The 12,819-nt window shown below is 39.4% G+C and overlaps 1 protein-coding gene across 3 annotated transcripts in view; it reads left to right on the top strand.

Annotated features, from left to right (window-relative positions):
• The window catches only part of LOC125439722 (teneurin-3), a 171,048-nt gene that overhangs the window by 111,934 nt on the left and 46,295 nt on the right, over positions 1 to 12,819 (top strand). For 2 of the 3 annotated variants that reach the window (XM_048508858.1, XM_048508856.1), the window contains 2 exons: positions 3,119 to 3,368; positions 3,658 to 3,678. In XM_048508858.1, coding sequence (XP_048364815.1) covers positions 3,119 to 3,368; positions 3,658 to 3,678 — 271 coding nt within the window. The remainder of the gene's footprint in view (positions 1 to 3,118; positions 3,369 to 3,657; positions 3,679 to 12,819) is intronic. The other variant, XM_048508857.1, reaches the window with a different exon arrangement.

Below are 12,819 nucleotides of genomic sequence, written 5' to 3'. Positions count from 1 at the left end.
CTGGCTCAGTCAAGGAATAGGACAATCGAGTGAGGGCCCTAGAGCTTTAAGAAGCTGAGTGAGGAGGAGTCTGGGAATTGTAGTCCTGTCTGCTCCTCTGTACATGAGAAATGGCACCCTCTGGACTACATTTCCCCTAGTTCTTTGCTTTTTTTCATTCGTTGTCAGAAAAATGCTGGTCAATTCTCTAGTAAGAGCAGTACGGAGCGCCAAGGGGGTGGGGGGTGCATGGTGCCCTGGGGGGCCTGGAAAATCGCCCCTGGGCCCTCCCCTTTTCCCCACCCTCCGCAGCCCCCCCCATGGCACACACCCCCGCCCCCCTTCCCATACTTACCTATGTTCCTTTTCTTTTTTTAGTACTTTTTGAGGCTGAAAAAAGTAACCTATTTACAGTTCAGGCTAAAAACTGCCTGTGGAACTACAGTTCCCAAGAGACCTTGGGGCTCACAAGGTCTCCTGGGAAGTATAGTTCATCAGGCAGTTTTTTCCCTGAACTGTGAAGAGGCCGCTTTTTTCAGCTTCAAAAAGTACTAGAAATAGAAAAGGAACGTAGGTAAGTGTGGGAAGGGGGGGGGGCGGTGCGTGTATGTGCTGCGGAGAGGGGTGGAAAAAACACACTGTGCACCGGGCGTAATTTGGCCCAGCTACGCTTCGGAGTAAGAGGTGTGTGAGATGGGAAGGAGATTTTTCTGCAGACAACTCTTTGCAGGGAGTTGATCTCCCATGCTCCATTTCATCTATCTCTTTCTTTTCTTTCTTATTTTTTTAAATAAATAGTTCAGTTGACACCTCAGGGATCTTAATTCAAAAAACGTTAATTCAAAAAACGTTTAAAGTGCTAAAAATAAAGGGTCTTTCTTGGAATATATTCTGCAGCTATTATGAAATCAGCTACTCATTCAGAGATGTTGTCGTGTGATTGCCATACATGTCAATGGGAGAAAGGGGTTAACAGTTGACAATTGTATCATTGATAACCATCACTTCAGGAGGTCAGAGGAATTTGCCCTTTGGAAATCAAACATGTATGATTAAAGAACTATCTTTGTGTCTGTTTATTCTTTTTGTTTTCCTTTCCTTGTTAATATTGAATGGTTTCTGCTCAAAGGGCAAGATAGCTACATGTTTAAATTTATGCTCAGGAGACAATTTGACAAGTAATGACTTTTCAAAATGATGCCTGTCTAATTGAATAAATAAAGTGGCTAGTTGTAATGACAGGGTGGATGAGCTAGGGGAATTTATTCACAGTGGAGCAAAGACAGTGACAGGTGTTTATGCGGACACCCTGAATCACTGCAATAAATATTCTAATGTTCATCTTTCCTCTCTGTAGTAATAGAAGAGAGATGTGAAGGGGCAATTTTTCAAAGTAATGACAGAATAAATCAGGTGCCTTAGTGCAGAGTGCTGACTTGTATGATACCTCTGATGAAAATTATAGAACTCAGCTATTTCAGCAAAATTATGGTTTCCTGATTGTCATAAATGATGTAATCATAGAAGGGGGGGTTTCAGATTCCATTAGTGCATTCTTGCTCCAACTGTTCATGGATAAATGTATTCCATGTGCTGTTATGATGCAGCCTTATTTAGAAGAGTTTTATTTTAAAGTTTTCATTTTATTTTCATTTTCCCAGAATTGATAATGTGGATTTTCTCTGGTAGTTACCTCTGTCTTATTACATGGCATTAGAAGAGCAACTGGCATACCCTCACACTGTGTACTTAACAGGAAATATTTATCTCGAGATTCAACTGAAAAGTAGCCTTGGGGTGCAGAAAAGCTCTTAAAACTTCTTAAAAACTTTTTTTTTTTGCAGACTGATGATTTTAACAGTTATTAAGAGGTGACGAATATAATCATTAGCACCAAGGTTGTCTTTTAAATGCTGAACGCTCAGTCAATAAAATTGTTGCTCTTCAGTGCAAAGTGTCATGTGGTTTTGCATGAATTATACCACATTGAGATTTATTGGGAACAAGTGCAACAATAATAGCTGGCAGTTCGCACAGCACACCTCGATTGAGTCATTGATCTGGACAATAATGAGGATAGTGGTCAGGTCTAGCAGAATATAGTTCTGGCTGTGAAAGCCTAACATTAGGCACATATATTGCTTCCTCACATCTCTTGTGAAGGTTGTAAAAAATGATGCTGGTGAAGCACTTTGTCTTTTCTCCAATGATTGTTGATGCCTTGAAGCAGAATTAGGTTTAAAGGGCAGGTGGCCTGCCAAAACATTTTTTGTTGTGCTTGACATACGAGTACTGAACTTCTGATACGTTGTAGAGCCTACTACTGGAGATAAATTATTATTATTGTGTATTCAATAAAGACCCTTTTCCACTGTGATCTCATGACTGGCACACACCATTTTTTGCAGCAACAGTTTACTGAGATAGCTGTATGAAGCTGTGGGCCTGTACCACTTCATAGCAGCTATGCAATTTATTCAAATGGTACCAGAAGAAATCATATAAATGTATCAGTTGTCTCTGCCTAACAGGGGGAATTGTGTACCAAATTGGAGACTGTCCATATGTTTCTTATATGTCCATTCTACAAAATAGTTCAGTGTTCTTGGATAGTTCCAGGTATCTGCTGGAGGGGATGAGGGGGAGCTGAAAGCTGTATTAATCCATAGTCTTCCTACTGGAATGGGCAAAATGGGTCAATGTGTCAGGTATTCGGAGTCCAAACGCAGGTCCTGCTGACTTCTAGGAATCTGCTATGGTTAGTCGTTTTTTGTTTTTGTGTGTTTTTTTAATAGAGATGCTACTGTGAAGGCAGAGTCTTATTTAGATTCCTGCCCTGGTGGAAAGTAGGTTTCTGTAGTTGAGGAACCCTTGGCAACTAATGCAAATTAGAGGACAGCAGTTCGGGGGGGGGGGGTCAACTAATGGATTCTTACTTCAAACCCCTGGTACTGTTCCCCAACAATCCACTTCCAGGGGGAAGGTGTATCTTCTTGCAAAGGTCTGTGTCATCTGCTTATGGTAGTCAAGATTCAACCCAATCACTTTTCAGAATGTTAGATGCATTTACACGATAAGTTGAAGCTTGCTGAAAAAAATGTGCCACTGATGTGGGAAATCATATTTGTGTTTTCTTCAGGAATACTATACAAAGGCAATGGGGAAAACCAGTTCATCTCTCAGCAGCCTCCAGTTGTCAGTAGTATCATGGGTAATGGTCGACGGAGAAGCATTTCTTGCCCAAGTTGCAATGGTCAAGCAGATGGCAATAAACTTTTGGCTCCAGTGGCCTTAGCTTGTGGTATTAATGGAAGTCTTTATGTAGGAGATTTCAACTATGTTCGACGGATTTTCCCATCTGGAAATGTTACAAGTGTTCTTGAACTAAGGTATATATTTTCCTAAACAATTTCTGAATTGTGCTGTTTTAGCTCAGTTGTTTGAAGCTGTCTCCATATATATATTTGAACAATGCAATAAAAATGTAAATGTTCTAAAAGTAATATTTTAAAATATCTTAATGGGACTATTTCTAAAAGTGTTTACAGATAACCAAAAAGTCTGATCACTAATCACTAATCTTATCTGTATCAGAACCTATTTACTGTTTCTCTTTTAACATACCTTCTTAACTATTTTCTCTCTTCTTATTCTTCCTTTGCTTACCTTCCCACCAAGAAATAAAGATTTTAGACATAGGTAAGAATCATTTTTACCTTCCTTCTTCCTGGTTTTTAAAGAATGAACAAATATATCCATGGATTGAAGTGTTGTAAAAACTTTTATGATTACAAAGGAAGGGGTGTTATGTAAAAATAACAACCCCACATGACTATGTTTTGCCTTAAATCATAGTTTTGGGCCTGTTCAGTGTAAAACAAATTCAGTCTCCATCCAAACTAAAGAATTTTTATTGGCTTGTTCGTGTTTCTCCTCTCCCGTCACTCTTTAAAGGATTGCCCCTGTTGCATTTTTCACTGTCATCCTTCTCTGATCTTTTTTCCTTGTTAATGCCCTGTCCTAGGTCTGCTCTCTGTGCCACAGACAAAACTTTCACCTGAAATGCAGTCTTCAGCAGTAGTCATTTACACGTCTTGTCTGCCTGTCATCAAGTGTACTGTAATCAAGGATAGACAAATCATGCCATGTGTGGGATCCAGGTTTATCCTTCCTGCCAGCAGTGAACAGCAAGCTGTAGGTGCTTCATTCTGACTAGAAACTCTAAGGATAGAAAACAGCACACACACACACACACACATACACCCGGCAATCAACAATGGTTGCCATGGGTTAAACCCTTAAAAAAAAAAAGCTAAAGCAAAATGGTACATTATTGCTTTCACACAAGAATCATATCAGTGCTGTGTGGCATGGCTGCCAAATGTGACAGACATGTGTCAGGGTGAAATTCAGAAGCCATCCCTATTTTAAAGTTGGTCCCTCCACCTTTTAATTACATAAAATCCTTAGAGACCTATTTTCTCCTTTCCCTTCCCCCTTATGCTGGTTTTCTGTTGAAATTCACTCTGCTTTTGGCTGCTTCATGTGGGTCTTCTTCCTTTATTGAGTAAAGGTTTCATATTTAAGAATTACTGTTTCACATGTGTCAGCTTGTGTAGTATCAGTGAGGTAACATTTTCCTGTGCTTCACAGTGCAATGCTAAGCAGAGTTGCCCTAAGCCCAGTGTTTTCAGTTGATTTAGAAGGATGTAACCGAACATCAGAGTGCAACCATAATAGTCACATTTATTTTGAATTATAATACAGTAGTCAATTGATGTTTTCATTGAACATGCTGCGATGGTTCATTGTTTTCTCTTTAATTTCAGTGCATTTCCCACTGAGAATTTGTGATGCTTTAATGGCATTTTTTAATTTACTTTTTTTAAATGTATGCCTTGTGGATAATTGCCATTGGGTTGCTAAGTTCTCTAGTACATTATCGCTTTTCAGGGTTTTTTTATGTATTGGTAAATATTATTTAACAGTACTTTAGTGTATATGTTTCACAATGGTCTTAATATAAAACAGAAGTAGGAAGGGGTGGTAGACCCTCTGAACCATAGCTTGCAATCCTGTGATCTGTCTTCTGGAAGAAGCTAGTCATGAGGGAGGCAACTCTGAAATGTTGTGATGGAAAATTACAGCTGAAGTTAGTGAATAGTCTGGTGGTATTCCAAGGACATTCCTAGAGGGAGAAAGACGATATCAACGTGAATTTAGCTCTTTTGAGAAGATGTGTAGTGAGGGCTGCAAAGATATACCAAGGGCCACGGAAGCAACTTCAGTAGCACAGGTATTATTTTAATGCCTAGTAAGGATTTTTATGACACCAAGTCCTGTATGGTTTACATTAGGGCAAACAAAATATCTCACATTTGTCAAGTTATGTTCACTTTTACAGCTAGCCAAGATCATTATTGGTGATCTCCAGAGTCCAGAGATTGTGTCAGGCCTTTTAAAGTCTAATGTGCTGAGGTTATTTTCTGTGATCTGAGTTCTCATTGAGGATTCGTATGTCTTACACAGACCACAGCACAGTTAATGTAATTTTCTATCATGCTAGGAAGGTTCCTCTGAATCCAGAAGCAATAAGTATTGGACTTGTCAGTATATTTCCATTAGCTTTATATGAACATTTTCATTGATTTAATCTTGTTAACAAGAAGGATCAATAATGCTAACAAGAAAAACTATAGTAAGAACTATTGCTCATTATAGCAACATCTTTCAAATTGATGTATCTAAGTATTCTGCTTGAGGAAGTTTGGAGTGATTTTCATCTGTTCTTATGTTGCAAACTTCCAAGTACACCCACAAACTGTTCCCAGGAGTCTCCTGAAAGCAGGGTTTGGTAGAAATGGCAGAGGCCGCAGTGGGAGGGAATTAGTGAAAACCATCTTCCCTTCTACAAGTGGAAAGTTTGGTTACGGTCCAGCCTGCTAACTTTAATGGCCATCCATATTGGAACAGTACATTTTATTACAAATACTTATTTCAAAAGTTACCACGTACAAGACAACTAAATTTGGGCATGTGACTTTGATTTAAAAATCATTTTATAGCAATACTGATGATATCTTCATTATATATATTTCCTATATAAAAAAGATCTGCTTTAAAAATGGAGTAACCTACTTCATGTCTGAAACTATGGTAACTATGGATTACTGTACTTAGGATTTTAAATACGTCTACTGTAGAAATTTGAAGGAAATCGGTGTAAAGAAAAATTATGCTAGCCATGCGGTATACAGTTTACTTCAAACTCCCAGGCAGAACACCTTGGCGACCAGCTCAGGGAATGTAGGATTATGAGATAAGCTTGTTTTTGACAGCTCTGAGAGTGGATTGAATTGGTTTTCCTTTTTGTTTTGCTATACTTCACCACACCATCCTTCTCCTTCCCAATCTAACTGGATACATTCTTCTTCTTCACCTGCTTCTGTTATTTCCTTTTTCTCACATCTCTCTTTATAACTTTCTGCATTAAACTTCCTTTCTGTGCTTCTGATGCTTTGTGCCCACCCGGCTCTTCTCCTGTGTGTCATATCCCATTTGGTTCTTTTGCAAATGGAGTGATTGAGTGATTCTTTGATAAATGAATGTATGAGTACTTAAAAGATGGTCCTGCTATCATTCCTTCTTACTCCATTTGATCATGAGAATTCCTTGAGTGCAGATATTCTGTTTCATTCCTTCTTCTGTCTCTTTCTGTATTCTCATTCAACAATGAGTCCTTAGCCCAGTCTAGGCCTAGTTCTTACTGAGAAGGTTGACCTTTGCTTGAGTAGTGCTACTTCAGCTTGCTGGTGTTCTCATGATTCAGTCTTTCTTGATATAAAGGGGAAAATGCCCTCCCATAGAAAAATGGATATTAGCCCATTTCTGACATCCTAGTTTTCTATGTGGGTAACTTTTTTTGTATAGTGATACATTCAATCGTATCACTTCTGTCAGCAGTCTGAAATACTATAATCCTCATACAGTTGCATCAGCAGCCATAACTAGGCATCCATCCACAAAACTCAGTTAACTCCCCATATATTAGGGTTGCCAAATTCAGGTTAGAAAATACCTGGAGATTTGGGGGGGGGGGACGGGGGTAGAGCCTGGGGAGGACAGAGTTTGTCTAGGAAAGGAAGTTCAGCGGATATAATACTATAGAGTCCACCTGTCAAAGCTGCCATATCCTTCAGGGGAACTGACCTCTGTTGTCTGGAAATAATTTGTAATACAGTGATCTGTAGGCTGTACCCGAAGTTCAACAACCTTACTTACCCTATATTACATGCCATTCTCTGAGCTCTATTCTTTCACCATATCAGAAAAGTATGATATTTTAGATGCCCTTTTTTCCTTTTTTGTTGAGCTTTTGTGACTTGGGAAATAAAGGGGGAGACACTGTTTTCTTCAGATTCTATTGTTTCATTTACTTTCTGATTCCTCATTCTATAATCAAGTGTCCAAAAGGTTATTTGAGGCTAGTTTAGATATATAGATTTTATGACGACAATGATGACAAGGCTTAAAGTACTGTCTACGCAGCTGGTACTGCTCAGACAAAGAAATAAAAGAATATCTCTTTCAAAAAGAGTTTCACAATCTACACAGAATCAGAAAATGGTTCAACAAAGAGATTTAAGGACCCATACAAATAGGATCATTATTATCTTTCCTATGTATTACAGTCATCTTTTTTGAAGTTCAGAGCTGCGTAAGAACCCCTTTTATATTTGTCACATGTCCATTCAAATGAAAAGCTGAACCCAGTTAATGCTGTTCAGTACAAAATTAAAAAGGCAGATGAAAGCAGCTATGGCATATTATTTTTAGCTATTCTTCTTTTGTTTAGATCATAGCTGATCATTTTTAAATGCTTTGTTTCACTGTACTGATTGATTACATGTTATTTCAACACACTGCAGTAATATCAGTTATATTTAATGAGTCAAAGATTTGATCCTCTATGTATAATGCCAACATGAACACCTTTGTACTGAACTAACTAGACAATGATGGAAAGCCACTGAGGTACTTTTACACTGCCATGATATCAGATGAATCACTTCCACTTCTGTTAAGTACAAAAATTTGTCAGGTGACGCTCCTAGTTTGCAGTTCAGTCCAAAGCAAAGTTAGTTTTTTCTAAATCGTCTAAATCTTCATAGAATGGCACTTTAAGAAAGTAATCATAAGAAAGTCTACTCAGAAGTAAACCTTATGTTATTCAACGAGGCTTATTCCCAGGCAAGTGTACTCTGATTGCAACCATAGTCTTATAGTGATAAGGAAGTGACTGTTAGTGGTTGATTGGTTGGTTAGTGGTTGATTGATTTTTATCATACCCTTTCCTAACCTGAATCCAATTCAGGGCAACCCAAGGTGACTAAGAGCGGTTAAAATCTACAATTTGAAATAAATGCTCTGCATAAATATATAGATTAACTTTTAAAGTCCTACCAACTGTAACAAGACAGCACCCCCACAAGACAATGTCAATAATAGAGAACAATCCAAGAGGAAGTGAAGAAAGGAAGAGAGGAGGAAAAGAAGGCGGGGGAACAGAAACCAGCTAGAATGGGACTGTCACTGTCCTCAACCATAGGCCTGGTGATGACGTTTTCATGGTTCTTTGCCAACAAAATATATCTTACCCACTCAAACCTGATAATATGGATGTATTAAATAGATCTGAAACTCTATCTAGTCCTATTTGATAGATTTATGAGGTTAGCATTGACCACAGATTACATGATGCTACAGTTTGTATTCTTGCCCTTCCTGGTTGGTAAATTCTTTTACAGAGAAAGTGAGGGAACCAACATTGAAAATTATTAACGTTTCTATAATAGAAGAATGCTTTCCAAAAGCTGTGAAGGATGTTATTTATTTGTATTGTCAAAGGTTTTCATGCTGGAATCACTGGGGGTGTTGTGTGTGTTCTAGTAACATTTTCTCCTGATGTTTCGCCTGCATCTGTGGCTAACATCTTCAGAGGACTCCTCTGAATCCATATAGCCCAGAAACCACACAACACCCTGATGTTATTTATTCTTTGTTTTTAAAAACCCTTCTCCTGATAAAGAGGTTATGTCTGCTTATAAGCAGTTCCCACTTTTACTATGACGATAATTGAGAGGATGACCAACTCTGTGGTTTTCTGGATTCCTCATTTTCCCTTAATCCTTTTCAATTTCACTTTGGGCTAGGTTGAAGAGACAACTATGGTTGCTCTGCTGAATAATCTCTGCTTGCAATTTGACAAAAGAAATCATTCTTTTTTATTTTGTTCAGTCTGTTAGCTGCTTTTGACACTGTTGACCACTCAAGTCTTCTGAAGTTCTTAGAGAAGGGGATAGGAATCGGGGGAAGTGAAGCTCAAGTGGTTCAAATATTTTCTGTTGGATCATGTTTAGAAAACTGTGGTTTGGGATCCTGAGTCGGCAACATAGAATTGAGGGGCATCTGCAGGATATAGTATTATCCCTGATTTTTTATTTGATTTAATCCAGCAGGTTTTTTACTCAGTCTCACATTTGCCCTTCTTACATCCCACAAGGCTTTTGTCTATACAGCATATATGGTGGACAGAAGGGACTCCTTCCTGCTGTTTTCAGCAATAGAAAGGCTGGTTGCTTCCAACCTATTATCTTCATTAGAGCCCTAAATGCTATCAAATAAGATTGCCAATCCCAGGTGAGACCTGATGATTTCCTGGAATTACACCACATCTCCAGACTATAGAGAACCATTCTCCTGAGAAAATGGATGCTTGGAGTGGACTGTATGGCATTTTACCCTTCTGAGGCCCCTCCCCACTCCAAACCCAGCTCTTTTGTTTACAAAACAGGTTGGAATGGTGGTGTAAGAGCGCTTTATTTAAATGTTCAGTTCCTTTTTTGTTACATAGCTATCCTTGTCTCACTAATCCACAGTAAAACAGACAGTATCCTATTTCACCTGGCCAAGGTTAGCCTGATCTGATCACATCTCAGAAGCAAAGCATATCAGCCCTGGTTAGTATTTGGATGGGAGATCACCAAGGAATACCAAGGTTGCTATGCAGAGAAAGGCAATGGCAATTCACCTCTTTTAGTCTCTTGCCTGAAAAGGGGTCACTCTTTACACACACAAGGTACATGGAGTTTTCCCACATTCCCCTCCATTGCTGAATCTCTCCCTGACACCCAGAAAGATAATTCCCAGGATCACAGAATCCACACAGAGGAACAGCCATGAGAGTTGGTTGGCTGGGGCAAGGAGGAACAACGGAGTGAAATTGTGCCCTCCCTTTAGCACAGCTGCATTTGTGAAAGAGGAGCTATTTCAATCCCTTGTCCTTCCTCATTCTCGTCTGATTTTCTTCACTAGCTTGAAACTTTTCAACATTTTATGGTGGCTCCCATTACCCTTTCTCAAAAATCCAAAAGTGCCCACAGGCTCTGCAAAGTTGGGGACAGTTGCTCTACTCTATTAAGTTTTGGGAAACGTCTAAGGGATGATTATTAAGGAGAGTATTTTAAGATATTTAGTGGAACTGATAATTCTGTTTTTCACTGACTCATTATTTCTTCCTTGACTTCCTGATTATTGTGGAGTATTTTAGGCATATGGTGAATCACTTTGAATCCTTCCTGGACAAAGATAGAAAATAAAAGTATATGTCAGTTGCGACTATGTACATTTAAATATATTGCTTTTGAAAGAATGAGTCCTGCTATATGAACACATCCAAATGTGTACAGAACCTGCCAAGGAGGTGAGATATCCTCTGCCTCCTGCTTTAAAAAATATTAAAGCCCCACAGTTTCATATGTGGTATTACTTCGCTTTTAGTTTAAAAAAAAGAGAGAGAAAATGGCATAGTTTAGGAATCGCCAAAAACTCTCTGGTTCCTGATGATTCCTGTAACTTTTGGTTTATTGTTGGATGTGATGTGACTCCACAGCCAGCGGTGAGATGTGGACATATACAAACACAGATCTGTTGAAATGGAGGCACTCTGTTGTGCCAGCATTGCATAGTAGCAGCAGTGCATTAAAGAAGCAGCTGCAATCTGCCGTGGCCGCCAGCGCTGACATGGGAAGGGGCAACATGTGTGCGCACTGCTTCCCTCCCCAGGTCTTGCAGCGGTTCGATTGCGTCTGATGTTGGGGATCACATCCCGACGTTAGAGGGGGCTAGCTGGCTGGGTCTTTATGAGTCCGGGCCTGGCTGCGCTCAGCCCAGTCTCTCCAGAGCCAGACACATTCCCACCCTTCTCTCCCTTATTTCAATGTTGTTGTATTATGTCTTTTTACTTTGTCATAGCCAGGTGGCAGGTTGAACATGGGGGACTGATCTCTTGGTGTGGGTGAGCGGGTGGGCTACTATGGATTGCGCCCCTAGTCGCAAAAGGACTCTTCAGGCAGTAGCCCATCTGGAATCTCTCATTGCTGCTCCAGGGTTTTGTGGTTTTTCCTCAGCAAATGGGCTTGAGGAAATTTGGTAGCTGGGGGACATCGTTTAGACCACCCAGCATACAGATCAGAGCCCCATGCTGCGTCTTTTGCTTCTGTTAACCTTGAACTAATAATTAAATAAAAGGCTATGGCCAATATGTTTTCCCACACGAAATGTCTGGTTGTTTTATGTTAATGGTTGTTCATACTCTGGGGGCTGTCAGATCCTTCCATCAGGCAGCAATGATTGCTTTTTCACATCAGATGGTTTTGGTCATCAGCTAATTTTTAAGATATACCCAATTTTGAACTGAACAAGGGCTGGCAAACAAATGTTAGTTGTCTTTATTTGCTCATTCCTGTGCAAGTGAAGGTACAGGCAGATAGCTCTGTTCTACTCTTTCACTATATAATTTGCATGTTGCCTCTTCCCTTGTGGTTCACACACGCAGGATTCAACAACTAAGCTCTTTTTTTCCTGTGTTTCAGAATGAGGACCCAGGTTGGTTAATTAAAAAAAAAAGTTACAAAAGTTTTTGTTGTTGTTCATAACTGGGATCTTTTTGCCTTTGCCTTAGCTTGTTTGGGAGAAAGCAGCTAAGATAAATACTAAGCTCTGGATATCTTTGAAATTGGAGATTGTGCTACTGGCCATATGGAAAGCCCTGAGCCACCAGTTGTCTCTGGTACTGTAAATTCAGAAGGAAATAAATAGATACGGTGCTGCCTTGTAAGCTCACAGACAGACACTGCTTAAAAAATGTCCCTGCTACACAATGTTATTTGTTCACAACTTGTTTGCATTGGCCTCTTTTGCCTTCTGCAAGTGGAACCACATGGCAGTATGTTACATTAGCACCGTGCTGTATTTATGAAATATGAGCCACTATACTTTGTGAACAGATGTTCAGATATCACCAAGATTGGCAGATACATTTTAGCAGTACATTTGCAAACACATTAGAAATGGAATGGGCTGTCCCAGCACTTGGGCCGCGTGCATTAGCAAGCCATCTAACAATGTCGGCAGTGTTCATTTCAGTTCTCAGCACCATAACTCAGATCAAGTGTCATAGATGCAACTAGTTAAGCTTCTGCATCATGAAATCATTGAGCAACAAATGTATTCTGTGGAGCATCTTGTTCCGTAGGAAAGGACAGCCGTAATTATATAAGGCATATGGAGCCTCATGCTCTAAGTTAGCTGGGAAATGGCTTTATTTCCTAGAGGGATGTGCCAGCATATTCCGAGTTGGGTTTCTTTTATGTGAAAGTTTTTACTCATTTGAAAAGAAAGAGAAATGGAATTTAGTTCTTTAAAAGTGATCTCCAATTACCAAATAATCTAATCAGTTGGGACAAACAATGTATTAGTGTATTAGAATTATGAATCACA

The sequence above is a fragment of the Sphaerodactylus townsendi genome, linkage group LG10 (assembly GCF_021028975.2).
Source record: "Sphaerodactylus townsendi isolate TG3544 linkage group LG10, MPM_Stown_v2.3, whole genome shotgun sequence".
Taxonomy (NCBI): domain Eukaryota; kingdom Metazoa; phylum Chordata; class Lepidosauria; order Squamata; family Sphaerodactylidae; genus Sphaerodactylus; species Sphaerodactylus townsendi.
This window is presented reverse-complemented; position numbering and strand designations above follow the sequence as displayed.